Source organism: Bombina bombina, chromosome 7 (assembly GCF_027579735.1).
Source record: "Bombina bombina isolate aBomBom1 chromosome 7, aBomBom1.pri, whole genome shotgun sequence".
Classification (NCBI taxonomy): domain Eukaryota; kingdom Metazoa; phylum Chordata; class Amphibia; order Anura; family Bombinatoridae; genus Bombina; species Bombina bombina.
Window position 1 is genome coordinate 274448878 of NC_069505.1, and position 19320 is coordinate 274468197.

The window sequence follows — 19320 nt, forward strand, 5'->3', positions numbered from 1 at the left end:
AATAACTACCTAGCTAAAATAAATAAAAATTTACCTGTAAAATAAAACCTAACCTAAGTTACACTAACACCTAACACTACACTATAATTAAATAAATTAACTAAATTAAAAACAATTACCTAAATTAAATTAGCTAAAGTACAAACTCCCCCCCACACTAAATTACAGAAAATAATAAACAAATTACAGAAATTTAAACTAATTACACCTAATCTAATAAAAATACAAACAACCCCCCCAACAGTAAAAACTACCACCCACACAACCAACCCCCCAAATAAAATACTATCTAAAAAAACCTAAGCTCCCCATTGCCCTGAAAAGGGCATTTGGATGGGCATTGCCCTTAAAAGAACAGTTAGCTCTTTTGCCGCACAAACCCTAATCTAAAAAATAAAACCCACCCAATACACCCTTAAAAAAAACCTAACACTAACCCCTTGAAGATCGACTTACCGGGAGATGTCTTCATCCAAGCCGGGCGAAGTGGTCCTCCAGACGGGCAGAAGTCTTCATCCAAGCCGGGCGAAGTGGTCCTCCAGACGGGCAGAAGTCTTCATCCAAGCCGGGCAGAAGTGGTCCTCCAGACGGGCAGAAGTCTTCATCCAAGCCGGGCAGAAGTCTTCATCCAGACGGCATCTTCTATCTTCATCCATCCGGCACGGAGCGGGTACATCTTCAAGACATCCGACACGTAGCATCCTCTTCTGGCGACGACTAAAACAGAATGAAGGTACCTTTAAGTGATGTCATCCAAGATGGCGTCCCTTAGATTCTGATTGGCTGATAGAATTCTATCAGCCAATCGGAATTAAGGTAGAAAAAATCATATTGGCTGATGCAATCAGCCAATAGGATTGAGCTCGCATTCTATTGGCTGTTCCAATCAGCCAATAGAATGCGAGCTCAATCCTATTGGCTGATTGGATCAGCCAATAGGATTGAACTTCAAGATTGAAGAAGATAGAAGATGCCGTCTGGATGAAGACTTCTGCCCGGCTTGGATGAAGACGTCTCCCGATAAGTCAATCTTCAGGGGGTTAGTGTTAGGTTTTTTTAAGGGTGTATTGGGTGGGTTTTATTTATTAGATTAGGGTTTGTGCGGCAAAAGAGCTAACTGCCCTTTTAAGGGCAATGCCCATCCAAATGCCCTTTTCAGGGTAATGGGGTGCTTAGTTTTTTTTAAGATAGTATTTTATTTGAGGGTTGGTTGTGTGGGTGGTGGGTTTTACTGTTGGGGGGGTTGTTTGTATTTTTTTTACAGGTAAAAGAGCTGATTACTTTGGGGCAATGCCCCGCAAAAGGCCCTTTTAAGGGCTATTGGTAGTTTAGTTTAGGCTAGGGTTTATTTTTATTTTGGGAGTTTTTTTTTATTTAATAGGGCTATTAGATTAGGTGTAATCAGTTTACATTTCTGTAATTTGTTTATTATTTTCTGTAATTTAGTGGGGTTTTTTTTGTAATTTAGCTAATTTAATTTAATTTAGGTAAGTATATTTAATTTAGTTCATTTATTTAATTATAGTGTAGTGTTAGGTGTTAGTGTAACTTAGGTTAGGTTTTATTTTACAGGTACATTTGTATTTATTTTAGCTAGGTAGTTATTAAATAGTTAATAACTATTTAATAACTATTCTACCTAGTTAAAATAAATAAAAACTTGCCTGTAAAATAAAAATAAACCCTAAGCTAGCTACAATGTAACTATTAGTTATATTGTAGCTAGCTTAGGGTTTATTTTATAGGTAAGTATTTAGTTTTAAATAGGAATAATTTAGTTAATGATAGGAATATTTATTTAAATTTATTTAAATTATATTTAAGTTAGTGGGTGTTAGGTTTAGGGTTAGACTTAGGTTTAGTAGTTAATAACTTTAATATAGTGGCTGCGACGTTGGGGGCGGCAGATTAGGGGTTAATAAATGTAGGTAGGTGGCGGCGATGTTAGGGACGGCAGATTAGGGGTTAATATTTCATTATTAATATTTAATAATATTTAACTAATGTTTGCGGCGGTTTAGGGGTTAATATGTTTATTATAGTGGCGGCGACGTTAGGGGCGGCAGATTAGCGGTTAATCAGTGTAGGTAGGTGTCTGCGACTTTGGGGGCAGCAGATTAGGGGTTGATAAATATAATGTAGGTGTCGGCGATGTTGGGGTCAGCAGATTAGTGGTTCATAAATATAATGTAGGTGGCGGCGGTGTCCGGAGCGGCAGATTAGGGGCTAAAATTTTTATTTTAGTATTTGCGATGCGGGAAGGCCTCGGTTTAGGGGTTAATAGGTAGTTTATGGGTGTTAGTGTAGTTTTTAGCACTTTAGTTATGAGTTTTATGCTACGGCGTTGTACCATAAAACTCTTAACTACTGACTTTTAAATGACAGGAGAGGGTGTACCGCTCAGACTCGTAATACCGGCGCTATCGTTTTGCGGTAAGGACAAAGAAGTGTGCGGTACACCTAAACCTTCAAGACTTGTAATACCAGCAGGCGTAAAAAATCAGCATTAGGACCTCTTAACGCTGCTTTTTTACCCTAACAAACAACTCGTAATCTAGCCGATAATTTTTAAAATACATGTACACATTATTCTCAGGCTAATCTTTGCTCTGAATACATAATTCAAGAAATGATTTATTTAGTGTTAATGTCCCTTTGACATGTAGCACAAAATACATATTCAAACACTTTAAATGCCTTCACATACAAACACTGTGTTTCTGGCACATACACTCAGGTTGTCAGTCACTGCATAACTATATATAATTTTACACTAAACGTACCAGTTGTTCCAGCGCACACAAACATACAGGCTGCATGCCACAGGACAATTTGTTACTGACAATGCACAGGGCGGGTGCAAAGCTCTCTGCATGATATCTCTTTCCTGACATATACATGGGCAGTACACACTCTCTCTCTTTCACTCTCTCTCCCTTTATCGCTAAACAATCAATATAAATTCAGTGAGGATATTGCCAATGTCTCACCCAGAGCTGACTTCCTTCAAATTAAAGCTGTGAGTACTCAGAGACTTGAAGTGTCATGAAACCCGTTTATCAGGAAGTAAAATAAAAGATTAACCATCTCAAAGCAGAATAGTCTAAAGCAGGAAGCAAATACATTGAGCAAGTAACAGTTTTCCTTTCATCTTCCTTTTTTTTTTTGAGTGCAGAGAGTTACGTTGATTCTTTTATAGCTTATTTGAGGGATTATTGGTTATATCTTCAACATGCACATTTATTTATATTTGTTTTTCAACATTAGTGTAAGAGCTGTGCTTTTACATAAAACATTTTTTTTTCTCAAACTTACGGTGACAGTTGCATGGGACAATACTGGGAGAGACAACGATTTATTTAAAAGGGACATGAAAACTTGAATTGTACAGGGGATGACAAAAAGGCGAGTGACTGCAGTAAGAAAAGGTTAGCATCCAGTGTATGCATCCCTGAACAGGGAGTCTTTAAGACTAAATGTAGCCACCAATCAGCAAGCGCTACCCAGTGTTCTGAATCAAAAATGGGCTGGCTCCTAAGCTTACATTTCTGATTTTCAAATAAAGATACAAAGAGAAAAAAAAATGATAATGGGAGTAAATTAGAAAGTTTCTTAAAATTGCTGCTCTATCTAAATCATGAAAGAAAAAAAAATTGGGGTTCATATCCCTTTAAAAAAGTTAGGAAACAAATGTAAAAACAATTGCAAAAATGTATTCCGTTAGATTCCAGTAGACATGTGCATTCAGAGGTTTCTGATGCCTCCTAATGAGGAAGAAGGCGGCTGCTCGTGGCATTCAGCTCTTTTCAGAGCCAAACTTATTCTTGTGAAAGTGAAACACAATAAGATCTGGATTTGCACAGATCTTGGTGGGTTGAACTTTCACAATAACAAATTTGGCTCTGAAAAGAGTCGAATGCAGCAAGCGGCCGCCTTCTTCCGCACTCGGAGGCATTCAAAACCTCTGAATGCACATACCTAGATTCCAGGTATCCTGGACTTAATCTAGGTATAGGATTTTGTCTGTGTAAATCTTGAAATAAGAGAATAGTTTTACAGTTAACAGAAACCAAATGATAAAATTACTGCAATATTCACACATTCTCTATATCATACAGTTATATATATAGCAACATTTCTTTTGCATAGATAACTAGAAATTAACATTCAAATAAAAGCAATTGCTATATCTTGTCCCATATCCCTGGGTAATACTTACCAGTTACAAACTCCTCTCTGGAGGAGCGTGGGCAGAAAAGACCACTCCCCTAGTTACCTGTACAAATGGTAACTCCCTTTCTGTTTCTCCTCATACTCTTAGTGACGTTCAATGAAGCAGGGGGAGCCTGAAAAATATTACCCAAGATACAGTAATTGCTTTTATTTGGTTGTTAATTTCTAGTTATCTTGCCCCCCCCAAAAAAAAAAAGACAGGCAAACCTCCACTTTGTAGTGAGACATATAAGTATTAGAAGATTTCTTTACAGCCGCTTGACAAATTTCTGTAGAAGTAGCATAAGCCTCAAAAGTCCAAGATGTTGAAACTGCCCAAGTAGAATGAGCTCTGAGCCCCTAGGGAACTTGCTCATTACTTTGGGCTAGATTTATGAAAGGACTCTGTATGTGCTTCGTCTGTAACTGCGCCCCAGCTCGCCTCCGGAGAAGCGCACATGTGCTCCTGAATTCATCAAAAAAATAGACGTAATAGACTAGCTGGGTCGTAATAATGATAAATTACGCCTGTCGGAAAAAGCATTTACTCCCTATTTATCACAGTACATCCCTATAAATATTTACGCCGCCATGTTTTAATTATTAAAAAAGCGTTTTTTAGGTAACTATTTAGCTTATATTTATATTATATGATGTTTCTGTGCTGTTTTTGCCATATGTTGATAATTTAATATCACAAAAATAAATATATCAATATATAAATATAAAACTGTTGGTACCATATGCACCTGTAGAAGCGCAAATTTCTGGCAATAACAGTCTCCTGTTGGCGCTGAGCCTTTGAAAAAATAGTTAAAAGAAGAAAGTACTGCATCACAAGATGTAAAAGCATGTATTATAATGGTGTTCGCCTCAGTCTGTATGGAGAAATATACAACACGCAATTGAAGCCGAAATTTCAGTTCCCTATCGGCGCCAAACAATGATAAATCAGAAACTGTGCATATTTGTAGGTCGGGCTGGTAAATTACGCCTATTACTAATGTATATTCTTGCACTTGGGAGCGCGCCCGTGCGCCTAGGCAAATGAAAGTAGAGTGCAAAGAAGTTTCTTTCAGATTTGCGCAATTATAGGTGCAGAGTGCTTTGCTGAATATGACGATCAGTTCGTATGCGCTATTTTGGACGGAATTATAGGAGAATGGCTTTGATAAATCTAGCCCTAAGTTTGTAAGCTCTTGACATTACTTGAAGAATCCACTTTGAAAAAGTATATTTTCCAGGAGATTGATCTTGGTGTAGTCCTTTTGCAATGACAAAAGAGTTTGTCTGACTTATGGATAGACTGATTTCTTTTGATGTAGACGTGTAAACAATTAATCACATCCAAACGATAAAGAGCTTTCTCATGTGTCTGTTCTCTGCTGGGACAAAAAGATGGCAATACAATATCCTGAGTTCTATGGAAATTCTGGTACAGGATGTAATATCACTTGATCTTGATGAAAGGCAATGTAAGGTTATTTAACAGAATTACTGAATTACTAAAGGATGGTTAGAGAAGCTTTTTACTGGACCATACTAGCAGAAGAGGTTTCCCAAACTTTATAATAAGCCAAATATGTTGACTTTCTTTCTGGCTTGTAAAAAGGTTTTAATAACAGAGTCTGAACTCTGCAATCTGGAGAGCTTGGCAACCATACATTTTAACCACAACCTCTGAAAACCTGGCATTGGACCTTGATGAAGCATGTCCATTGTTAATGGTAGTTTCCAAGGTTGAGCTATTGCCATCTACCTAAGAGGGAACCAATGTCTCCTTTGCAAATAAGGTAGGATCACAACAAAGGTTGCAACCTCCACCTGTATTCTGTGTAGAATGAGTGGAATCAAAGATATTGAAGGGAAAATAATTAATTGAATAGATTGAAGTCCTAAATCTCTGCCAGAGCATCTGTTCCCAGAGCTTTGGGTGTGGGTATCTGCTGTAAGACAATGGAACTTGATGATTGCAACTTGATGCCATAAAATCTTTTTCTTGTACTCCCCATTTTTGCGTGGTCAGAAGAAACCGTTTATTTTTTTATGTTGTTTATAGTTATTCCCCTGTATGTAAATACTACACTATAAGAAGTATTGCTTCTTGTGTGCTTCCCCATTCTTTCTTTTTCTTTGGGTGAAAGCCTAAGTGATAAAGTTTGGTGAGTTGTCAGGGGGTGAGGTTTTTTTTGTCCCACCAAGTTTCAAAATCACTAGTTGAGCATATTGCCCTTGACAAACTATTCCCCAACTAATCTTGCTGCAATATGTCTGAATTATTATGATCTGGGTTCTGACAGGTTTGATTCCTGTATCCACCAGCAAAGATAGTTTCTGATATGCACTGGATACAAAATTCATAATAATAAAAAACAATAAAAAAGAGACTGCAATTAATTTACCTCAATGCTTAAAGTGAATGTAAACTCACCGGTTGTGCTTTACACCATATTATTGATCTCTCCAAATCATGGGGACTTTAATTCATCGTTTTTTAAATTCAAACTTTGAAATGCACAAATATCAATTTTTTTGTTATATTTTGGTCCGTGATTCCACCGCCCGTCATTTTGGTCCCTCTTTCCTCGAATGATTGACAAGAGCTATTGCCAATCCATTGTTCCCTCCTGGGGTGTCCAGCCACTTTCTTGCTACGTCATCAGCTTCTTCTGCGCATGCGTTAGCCGATACTATCCACCTTCTGAAGAGATGCACGTCCACGCTCAGAGTATATGCAAGGGTAACGCATGCGTAGATCGAGTGACAAACGTTAACGCATGCGCAGAGTAATTTAATAGTGTATAGAACGCATGCGCATATTTCAAGGATCACATTGCAACACATGCGTGTAGTAAGAGCCTTATCTGGTGTGCGCATTAGAAATACGTGTAGAGTGGGTGGGACCGCTCTATACGTCACAATGCTCTGAAACAGGATGTTACAAGTAGGAGGAGTCCTGCTGCGAATGTATTGAATGTTGGTAATATAAATCTAAATAAACTATATATTTTTTTTAAATAAAAACTTAGCGGTTTAACTAGTTACTAGTTTACTAATCAGTATAAAATTGACATTCACTTTAAAGGATAAACATCTGAAAAGGTCTAATAAGCCATCTCTCCCATTTGAACAGATAAATTACTGAGGTCCTATGACCGACCATTCTCATACAAACATAGGCTGAGATTTGTTTGGAGTGTTGAAGATCTTTAAAGTAAGCTACTGGAAACTGTAATCACTAAAGAGGCAGATAAACCATTCCCATGTGTGCATCCAACTGATTTCCCAAGAAAACAATCTCTTTTTCTTTTGACATTGATAGACTGATAATTTATCAGCCAACTATGGAATGAAAAAAAAACAACCAAAATGTGTTTTCTGTGAAGACAAGCTTGATTGATTATAGGAATGTCAACAGAATGTCGTACAGATAGTGAATCACAAAATATCCTCTGATTCTTAATTCTGCTACCAGCACTTTTGTGAATACCCTTGAGGCAGTGGAGATGCCAAAGGGGTGGACAGCATAATTGATAGTAATCACTTCCTACGGCAAACCTTTTAAATTTTCTATGCCTAAAAATAGGCATCCTGGAGATATATGGACAACAAATGACCCAAGGTCTGTGTCCTGATTTATTGATTCCAACTTCTATAGATATTTTGGGACCTCAAGCAAGGTAGAAAAGCTTGTTCTTAACTTTTAGTCAAAAACCTGTGGATAGGATACTTAGGCCCAATGAATCTGAAACTGTACTTGACAAGATATCTCTGAACTTTAAGAGTCTAATGGAAATAACTGTTCAGGCGCACCATCATTGGTTTTATCCTGGTTTACTGTGACAGGTTTTCCATGACCTTTACCTCTGAAATTAGACTGCATCTTCTAACTTTGTGTGCTTTGGGAACCAAATGGGTCTCTTTTCCCAGAGGCTTTTTTTAACCTTGAAACTGAGACCTATGACTATAAACATATAAGGGAGACTTACAGTATTTAGGTATTTCTGGGAGAAAACAACTCTTACCTCCTGAGAATTTTAAAAAACATAGTCCCAGCAAATTAACCCCTTTGGTACAGGGAACCTTTCAAAACTATATATTTCTTTTAAGAGGGCAATCTAAGGTATTGATCTAGGCCCATTTTGGTATATTTCATGCCACTGTTGCACCGCCAAATGTAATCATATATAATAAAATGTAGTTTTATTATATATGCTCGTGCAGTCATAACACAAATGGATGTAAAAGCTTCTCTGGAATCACCTTTGTTCAGAAACTGCACACATGCCTGGCTTTGCCATTGCTTTTTGCTAATTAGAAAGCCGCTAATTCCAGCTGCGTACTACAGTTCTGAAATTCTCTGCAGTAGAGGGGTTAATTATTTAGCAGGTAAGGGTAATAGTATTGTAATGAAGTGACTACCCTACCACCTCCCTGATCCCTCCCAAACAGCGATCTTTCAACGCCCCTCCCCCACTCCTACCCACCATCTTACGTACTGGCAGACAGTCTGCCAGTATGTAGTTTAGGGATTTAAAAAATATATATATATTAGCATTATTTCTTTCTGCAGTGTAGGGAATCTTTTTAAAAATAAAAAAATCTGTCGTGTATATTTGTTATGTAAGTTTTAAACTGTGCACAAATGTATCACTTCCACTTCTATTATGTGAGCTAAACTGAAGTGCAAGGTACAGCTCTCAAAAAGCCGGTAACATCACAGACCTGTGAAGTGCACTGCTTTTATCACATGATGCAACAATAAACAAGATGGCGGCGCCCAGTATTAAATGCAGAGCTTTACCTACTTAAAGGGACAGTCAACAGAATTTTTGTTGTTTAAAAAGATAGATAATCCCTTAATTACCCATACCCAGTTTTGCATAACCAACACGTTATAATAATACACTGTGTGCAGAATTATTAGGCAAATGAGTATTTTGACCACATCATCCTCTTTATGCATGTTGTCTTACTCCAAGCTGTATAGGCTCGAAAGCCTACTACCAATTAAGCATATTAGGTGATGTGCATCTCTGTAATGAGAAGGGGTGTGGTCTAATGACATCAACACCCTATATCAGGTGTGCATAATTATTAGGCAACTTCCTTTCCTTTGGCAAAATGGGTCAAAAGAAGGACTTGACAGGCTCAGAAAAGTCAAAAATAGTGAGATATCTTGCAGAGGGATGCAGCACTCTTAAAATTGAAAGCTTCTGAAGCGTGATCATCGAACAATCAAGCGTTTCATTCAAAATAGTCAACAGGGTCGCAAGAAGCGTGTGGAAAAACCAAGGCGCAAAATAACTGCCTATGAACTGAGAAAAGTCAAGCATGCAGCTGCCAAGATGTCACTTGCCACCAGTTTGGCCATATTTCAGAGCTGCAACATCACTGGAGTGCCCAAAAGCACAAGGTGTGCAATACTCAGAGACATGGCCAAGGTAAGAAAGGCTGAAAGACGACCACCACTGAACAAGACACACAAGCTGAAACGTCAAGACTGGGCCAAGAAATATCTCAAGACTGATTTTTCTAAGGTTTTATGGACTGATGAAATGAGAGTAAGTCTTGATGGGCCAGATGGATGGGCCCGTGGCTGGATTGGTAAAGGGCAGAGAGCTCCAGTCCGACTCCCGCCAGCAAGGTGGAGGTGGAGTACTGGTTTGGGCTGGTATCATCAAAGATGAGCTTGTGGGGCCTTTTCGGGTTGAGGATGGAGTCAAGCTCAACTCCCAGTCCTACTGACAGTTTCTGGAAGACACCTTCTTCAAGCAGTTGTACAGGAAGAAGCCTGCATCCTTCAAGAAAAACATGATTTTCATTCAGGACAATGCTCCATCACACGCGTCCAAGTACTCCACAGCGTGGCTGGCAAGAAAGGGTATAAAAGAAGAAAATCTAATGACATGGCCTCCTTGTTCACCTGATCTGAACCCCATTGAGAACCTGTGGTCCATCATCAAATGTGAGATTTACAAGGAGGGAAAACAGTACACCTCTCTGAACAGTGTCTGGGAGGCTGTGGTTGCTGCTGCACGCAATGTTGATGGTGAACAGATCAAAACACTGACAGAATCCATGGATGGCAGGCTTTTGAGTGTCCTTGCAAAGAAAGGTGGCTATATTGGTCACTGATTTGTTTTTGTTTTGTTTTTGAATGTCAGAAATGTATATTTGTGAATGTTGAGATGTTATATTGGTTTCACTGGTAAAAATAAATAATTGAAATGGGTATATATTTGTTTTTTGTTAAGTTGCCTAATAATTATGCACAGTAATAGTCACCTGCACACACAGATATCCCCCTAAAATAGCTAAAACTAAAAACTACTTCCAAAACTATTCAGCTTTGATATTAATGAGTTTTTTGGGTTAATTGAGAACATGGTTGTTGTTCAATAATAAAATTAATCCTCAAAAATACAACTTGCCTAATAATTCTGCACTCCCTGTACACGTTTTACCTCTGTAATTACCTTGCATCTAAGCCTCTGCAGACTGCTCCCTTATTTGTTACTTTGACAGACGTGCATCTTAGCCAATCAGTGCTCACTCCTCTGTAAATTCACGTGCATGAGCTCAATGTTATCTATATTAAACACATGAACTAACGCCCTCTAGTGGTGAAAAACTGTCAAAATGCATTTAGATTAGAAACGGCTTTCAAGGTCTAAGAAATTAGCATATGAACCTCCTAGGTTTAGCTTTCAACTAAGAATACCAAGAGAACAAAGCAAAATTGATGATAAAAGTAAATTGGAAAGTTGTTTAAAATTACATGCCCTATTTGAATCATTTAAGTTTTTTTGGACTTAAATGTCCCTTTAAGTCTATAAAGAGTTAAAACAAGAGAACGGCTTTAAAGGGACACTCAAGTCAAAATTAAACTTTCATTATTCAGATAGATTATGCAATTTTAAACAACTTTCCAATTTACTTACATTAACAAAATGTGCAGTCTTTTTATATTTAAACTTTTTGAGTCACCAGCTCCTATCCTACTGTGCAAAAATTCACAGAATAAACCTGTATGCATTTGTGATTGGCTGATGGCTGTCACATGGTACAGGGGGAGTGGAAATAGACATAACTTTTAAAATTGTCATAAAAAAAATCTACTACTCATTTGAAGTTCAGACTAAAAGTGCTATTGCATTGTCTTGTTATTATACATTTGTTGATTATGCAAATCTACTGTGTTGACTGGTCCTTTAAAAAGAACTGCAGGTACAGGAGGCAAAACAATATCATGGTGAGTAGTACTAACCGTCCTACTGTAGCTGTACCCAGCAGTTTAATGTCTGTTTAAACATCTAGAAAAAGCACTTAAAGGGTCAGTAAACCTTAAAAATAATGTTATATAATTCTGCACATAGTGCAGATTTATATAACATTATATTAGCCAAACTTTGTAAATCATAATATTGCCTTTTTATTTTGTAAAAATACCGCTGTTTTACAGACCCGCTCTCTGTACTCTGCTGAGCGGGTCTGTTGTTTTTACTGAGCGCATCGGGCCAGCTGTATAGTCACAGACCGGCCAGAACGCGCCATTAGACACAGTGCAGCTCGCTCCCGCTCTGTCTGACAGCGGGAGCGAGCTGCACTGTGTCTAATGATTGCTACAAAAAAAAAGTTGATTGACATTAGACATGCCTGCTAAACTGTAGTTAAATTAGAATTGTTGAGAGAGGGCAGGAGAGTTGTAGCAACATCCTAGAGAGAAGTCTTAGACATTAGCAACTGTGAAATCTGTTGCGTGTCCCACTATGAGATGACTCTTACTGTAACTGCACTCCTCTGCCTGCCTACCCTTGTAAGCTGATATTAATGCCTTATTTGAAACCAGAAGATAAGTAATTTGCTTATAGTTTAATCACTGCCTTGCTTAATAAGACGATTAATGATTTATGTTATTGTAATAAGTTCATAATAAATATTTATTATTCTACTGCATTCTCATGTGTGAATTTCCCTTTTCCAGTACAATAGTGAGACCTAGTTTGTGTGTACCCCAGCGCACAGACATAACATTTGGTACCAGAAGTGGGGTGATGAGTAGTGAAAAATGGAAGCTTATGATATTGATTGGTTATTTGGTGGTTTGTTATGGTTTGCAGTATGCCTCGCCTTACTTTTGGTTTGTTTGGGAGAAAGAAAAAAACAAAAACAAAAAAAAAAAGCAGTTGTTGCAGAAAAATAAAAAGTGTCCTAAATTGGCAAGTTGCTATTCCCAGGCTCTGGCATAGCGTTGGGAGGGAGTTGAGCAGACATAGAGCGCCAATTGATCCAACAGTAGGGCAGCCATTAGGAGAAATGGTGAAGCGTTTGGATTTAACAGTATATAATTCTAAATTATTGGCCACACAGGTTGGTTGATTATTACGGGCAGTGTGCAATTTGCAATAGGGGGATGCTCTGCTACCTGAAATTCACAGCTGTAGGGCAGTAAAGTCAGCGAAAAAATACATAAAGAGTAAAGAGCAGAAATATAAAATGAGACCTATCATGCATGCAAATGTTGACGATTTTGTTGAACTTACTGATGATGATGACTGACATTGCTGCATGGCAAGTGCAAGCTTGTCCTTTGACTCAGAGAAAAAAAAAAAGACACCGAATGTAACTGCACTCCTCTACCTGTCTACCCTTGTACACTGATATTAATGCCTTATGCGAAACCTAAAGATAAGTAATACATTTATAGTTTAATCACTGCCTTGCTTTATAAGTGGATTATTGATTTATGTTATTGTAATAATTTCATAATAAACACTAATTTTCTACTGCGTTGTATGAAAATTTTCCATTTTTCAGTACTATAGTGAGACAGTTTGCGTGTGACCCAGCGCCAGGATGTAACACTAACATATGGCAATACATAAACACATTACCATATATAAATTAGACATATAGGTATCCTAATAAAGATAATATACTTAAAAAAAAAGACATAAGTCCTCCGAGTAAGCTGTATAAACTGCATAATTATTATAGTTATTTAAACAAAAAATACAGTTAGTAGTCTCTTGGAGAAAGTTTGGTAAATAAAATATAAACAAACATAAATGTTAAATAAAGTAACATATAAACACTTTTTCTTTTACAAATAAATTATTTGGCACAGACCCTCTAACAAATGAACTAGCAAAAAGTTAGAAATATTGGAAAATAGTAATTCCCATATAAAAGAAAGGTAATACAGTATATATATATATATATATATATATATATATATATATATATATATTATACATACATCTTCAAACAATCTAAAGACAGTCTGCAAATCTACCGTTTTAAAAGGCGGATGTTCAGAAACTTCCAAGTCAAGTAAAATCAAGCACATACTAATTTTTTTTTTTTTAAATGAATTAAGAAAATATAAAAACTATAGATTTCTCGCTTACAAGCCGTTTCATACGAGTATTGGTGAAGCGGAGAATTACAGTTTTAACAAATTAAAGGGACATTATACATAGATTTTTCTTTGCATAAATGTTTTGTAGATGATCCATTTATATAGCCCATATGGGTGTGTTTTTGTAACAATGTATAGTTTTCCTTATTATTAAATAACACTGTGCTGATTTCCAGACTCCTAACCATGACCCAAACTTTTAGATGTATACAGACTTCAGACTGATTCTGTTTGAATAATCGGTCTTTTCACATGCAGGGGAGGAGGGAGGTTCTGCTATTAGCCTATTTCAATGGGTATCCCAGGCTAATCTCATTAACAGTACTAAATTGGGAGCTTCCAAGTACGTTTTTAAAAGGTTTTATACTGCATTTTTACATCAGCATCTGTACAGATTATTTATTGTAGTGTCTATTACATGCAGTTAAATGAAAATTGGTGTGTCCCTTTAAACTTGCTAATTGAACAGAAGTGTGCCTGTCCTTTACAATACATGCCTTGGAAGTTTCTCAACATTAACCATTGCAAGTGGTAATACAGTAATGGAAAAGTCCTTAGAGCTGCAAACTATCCTTGATCGTTTAATAGTCAGCTGAGAAGCTACAAACGAATCTCAGCCTGTTTGAGTTTTATCTTCACTGTCTTCAAAACATTTCCATTTATGGAGTAATGCACTTTTTCTACAAATGCCACATCCTGCTTGACACAAAGAAACAGGTTTAAAATGTATCCATCATTGTAAAGAGAGACTATTGTGGAGAAGTATTCTCTGTTCTAGTGTGAAATAGAATGCAATACTTCTCTTTCCTACAAGAATACCATCTTTCTAGCCATTAGATCACCCTCCATTTGTGGAGACACCATATATATATATATATATATATATATATATATATATATATATATATATATATATATATACACATATATATATATATATATATATATACACACATACACACACTAGTCCTAAAGCCCGTTCACACAGGCCATTTTTTGCAGTACAGCGGTCCCACCCCTTGCTCTTTTTCACCCCCTCTCTTTTGCGTTCTCTCTCGCTCCACCTCTCTGTTGCTCCCTCTCTCCCCCCACTCTCTTTTGCGCTCTCTCTCTCTCTCCCTCATTTGCTCTCTCTCTCTCTCTCCCCCTCTCTCTCTTTTGCTGTCTCTCTCTTTTGCTGTCTCTCTCTTTTGCTGTCTCTCTCCCCCTCCTCTCTTTTGCTCTCTCTACCCCCCCTCTTTAGAGTTCTCTGTCTCTCGGCATCTGGCCCTGCCCACCCGACCACGCCCACTCCGCTACACGACACCAGGTCAGTTGGAAGGCCAGGTGTGTTTATCCTTGCGCGCAGTCTCTACAAACACTCTTGGCCTTTTATTATATAGGATTAAAACCATAATGTTTAGGTTGTATATTCTTCAAAGTTTGTTGATAGTGATAAGGCACTACAGATAAACAAAAAGTCTTCCTACAATGGGAATATCACAAGTCACATAAGTAGAGATTTTCTATAAAAACACAATATAAAACTATGTTATGCTGAAAGTCAAGAGCTTGAGTAACAAAGATATTTATATACCACACTTGCTAATGAGTATAGAGGATTAAATAATGCCCAATATATTCAGTTCCTTTCCTCAAGTGGACATCAAACTGCAGATGCCACTCATCCTGTTTCAAAGAACTTCCAAGCTTCATACTGCATCAGCCACTCATCCTCCTGTTCCAGAGCACATCCAAGCACATTCCTAGAAGTAAGATGGCACAATGCAGTCCAATAGTGGAAATCTCCAGTCACATGAGAATAAACTACAGGCACACTTTAATTTCATGGATTTGATGCTTGGGTCTGTTCCCAGAATCCAACTGCCAACCGGCGCAAATCCTTCAAAATATCTGGACTGTTTTCAAGGTCCTCATATAGAGAAGCAACAATTTCCAGCTTTCTGTAATCTTCTGGCTTCACCAGACGTCTGATGACCTGGAGACATCTCTCTTTCAGACTGAAGACTGAGAAATAGAAACAAAGAGTGTTACCATAAAGAACAACCTGACACAGTGAAATCCAAACCTATTTGTATATATATCTCAAAAAAATGCAAATCTGTAAAAACACTATAGTCCAAAAATAGTGTTAGTAAAACACTAGATTACACACCCACATATTGCACTATAGAGTGATTTGAAAAAATGACATGTAAACATTTAATGTATTAAAAAATATATACAATCTTAAAAAATCATGAATAAAACCAGACACTGGTATCAATATGAAATAATCCAGCTTCCTCTAATCTTTGCATGCCCCATCTGGCATCCAGCTTGTGGGGCACGCAACGATTGGAGGAAGCTGGATTTGTCATCGATCTGCTAAATACAATATGAAATGCAGTCGGAGGAACGTCATGATGTTTAACACTACTCAATGATAAATATTTTAAAAATGAAACATCTTTCAAAATGTTAAAGTGCCCCCATTTTAAAGTTTTATTTTATATACTGGGCTTTAATTGATTAAAAGTTAAAATCACTTTAAAATTTGCTCCCCACCCTGTATCATATGACAGCTATCACAGAGTCATATACACTGAACTCTTGCACATGCTCAGTATGAACTGGTGCCTCCGAAAATGTATACAAAAAAAGAGACAATTTGATATTGTAAGTAAATTGGAAAGTCTCTTAAAACTACTTGCTCTATTTAAATCATAAAAGTTTAATTATAACTTTAGTGTCCCTTTAATTTACATTCAACCTACAGCCAATATGGATGTATTTCACAGGGAAACACATTTGAGCAGAGTGGAAAGCTATTTTGAACAGAATTTTTTTTTTCTAAAAGGTAAACGATCTATTTATATAATTAGCTTAGTATGCATCTGTTTTCTTAAACATAGCTACAACAATGTTTTCATTACTTCTTTGTGTATCTATACTGAAGAATGTAGAACAAGAAATAAACAAATGATTTATCAAACCTTAATCCAAGGACAGTTTGCTTTAATTAAAAGGTACATTTTTAACTATGATTTCCAGGATTGTCCCTGGAAATCGGGGAATGTTGGCAACTATGCAATAGCTATTATCTCAGGAGATATGACTGTAAAACTTACCTGGCAAAGAAATATTAACAATAGCCGGTTGACCATTTACATTAGGAGATGGGACAAACATTTCCTTATTGTTCACCATCAGACCTACGCCTGTATCAACTTCTCGGAAAAGCCAGATGTGTCCTACGCATCAGAAAAAAATACATTTATAAAACAAAAATGCACTGACAACGATGTGTCCTCTTTCATAGGCTTTTTAGATTTCCAATCAAAACAATCACCAATAAACATCATTCTACCTGCCGCATTTATAAACAAACATTTAGTGATTTTCTAAACAGTTACAGACCATATTAAGGGACTTTTTTAACGTGTGCTAATTACTCCTCGGACACCAGCTTAGGGCCACGTTGTAGCTAATTTGTACTAATTACCCCCCTGACAGATATATATTACTGGGTTCTCACATCTAACAATTATCCCTCCAGACCAGGGACATATTTAGATACCTTTATGTGTGTTACCCATCAAGCCATAGAGGCCTCCTCCTACCAACCAATTTTCTTCCAAACCAGGGACATATTTAGGGACCACCCTTGTATATTTACCTCTTATCTAATTTAAGAATATAGTCAGGGACACTCTTGTTTACTATTTGGCCACAAAACAAAGAACGTATTGGGGACAATGCTATATGCAGACCAACCAAATAGGACCCCTAGTGAGTACATCATTTTCACTAGAAGCCCCTTCTCCATATTCTTCAAGACTGTACCTAAATAAGTGACCATCCTGCGGCCTTTGCCTGGGGGCAGCGCGGGATATTGCTGAGGCTCCCCCTGAAAGTTCACCCAATATGGCTGAACGGTACGCGGGCTCCTGTTACAGAATAGTGCATACACAAGCTGACGACTATTAAATGACCGCAGCTGAGGTACGGAGCTCGGCGGAGACACTTCCTGCGGCATTCCAGCGCTTCGACCTGAAAACTAGGCCCGGGCGTGTAACTATGACAACAGTATAGAGAGGAGATCATGCAGAAAACAGCAACGTACTACATCACGTGACAAAAAAAATACACCCGGAAGGCCCATTGCTTGTTTCCAATCCATATTACTACACCCATGACCTGTAACACCTGGTATTTGACGCAAACGTACCGATGCTTCTCGTCATATTGGTACACCCAAAATGTAATACACTGACTGATGAAGGGCTCGTTTTGCCCTGAAACTTCACTAGTTGAAATGAGTAAAATTGTATTTTCCGGTTTGCTTTATTTACAGACTTTGTTATTACAGACACATATGATTATTATCAGCCTTAAAGGGATAGTAAACACCTTGAGATTTGTGTATAAAATGTTTAGCTATACCTAATGACAACTTTGCAATATATTTTCATTACTTATTTTGCCCACTTTTCATGTAATAATATATTTCTGGCTCCTATCCTATGGGTTAAATTAAGACTATATCCTCTTTTTTTTTTTTAAATATTCTAAGTGCCTTTGGAAATATATTTCTGACTTCTGCTAGAGGGGTTAACTTAAAGGGATACTAACCCCAATTTTTTTCTTTCACGATTCAGATACTGCATGCAATTTTAAGCAACTTTCTAATTTACGCCAATTATACATTTTTCTTTGTTCTCTTGGTATCTTTCTTTAAAAAGCAGAAATGTAAAGCTTAGGAGCCAGCCCATTTTTGGTTCAAAACCTGGGTTATGCTTGCTTATTGGTGGCCAATCAGCAAGCACTTCCCAGGGTGATAGACCTGGATAGTGCTTGCTATATATAGCTATATATATATATATATATATATATATATATATATATATATATATATAATATATAAATTTAAAATGGATTTCTTTTATATATCTTTTATCAATCACTTGTCGTGGTGGACAATTAAATATATATACACACACACCCATATATATATATATATATATATATATATATATATATATATATATAAAATGTGTGCAGGACACGCTTTAATCGTCCACCGTGACAAGTGATTGAACAGCACATGCGCACATTTATTGGCCACAGCAAAATCTAACAGGACAACTTTCTTGTAAGAATTTGCTACCTCTCAGTGCGCATGCTGCTGATTACATAATCGCATTCCACACATTCCTTTTTAAGATATGTGGAGTGCGATTACATAATACAGAGCATGCACACTCAGGGGTAGCAGATTCTGATAATTGAGCAAAATCTGATAGAACACCGGCATGGAACGTCCTAATGGCGCAACGCGGTTAATGAACAGCTACAAAAGGAATTTCCATTCATAATAAAAATCTATATTTCAAACTCTGACACAAGATGCAACACATATGCATCTAGTTTTTCTATCAGCCATGGTGGATGTGGTGATATTAAAAAAGTCTCTTAACCCCTTCGCTAACCAGGAATTTTAGAGATAATTTTTAGCATTTTTACTATCACTCTGTTTACACAGAAATTTAATTTACCTATGAAAACTATATATATTTTTAAAGACAACCCAAGGTATTGATCTAGGCCCATCCTATTATATAAAAGACCAAGTGTGTTTGTCCGAAGCTGTCATGCGCAGTGAGGACAAAACACACCTGGCCTTACCTGACAATCCATGCTGG

At 37.1% G+C, this 19320-nt stretch overlaps 2 protein-coding genes across 2 annotated transcripts in view; both read right to left on the reverse strand.

Moving 5' to 3' along the window:
- IRAK2 (interleukin 1 receptor associated kinase 2) overlaps positions 1-3067 on the reverse strand; it is a 79610-nt gene extending 76543 nt beyond the window's left edge. The window contains exon 1 of the mRNA XM_053720773.1: positions 2991-3067. The gene's annotated coding sequence lies outside the window, so the exon portion shown is untranslated. The remainder of the gene's footprint in view (positions 1-2990) is intronic.
- Positions 3068-13182: 10115 nt separating this feature from the next.
- Positions 13183-17735, reverse strand: VHL (von Hippel-Lindau tumor suppressor). Its single transcript, XM_053688965.1, has 3 exons — positions 17462-17735; positions 16747-16869; positions 13183-15643 (listed from the first exon to the last, which is right to left on the reverse strand). Exons 1-3 carry the CDS (start codon positions 17652-17654, stop codon positions 15462-15464), a joined length of 498 nt encoding a protein of 165 aa, XP_053544940.1. The 5' UTR covers positions 17655-17735; the 3' UTR covers positions 13183-15461.
- Positions 17736-19320: the final 1585 nt, after the last annotated feature.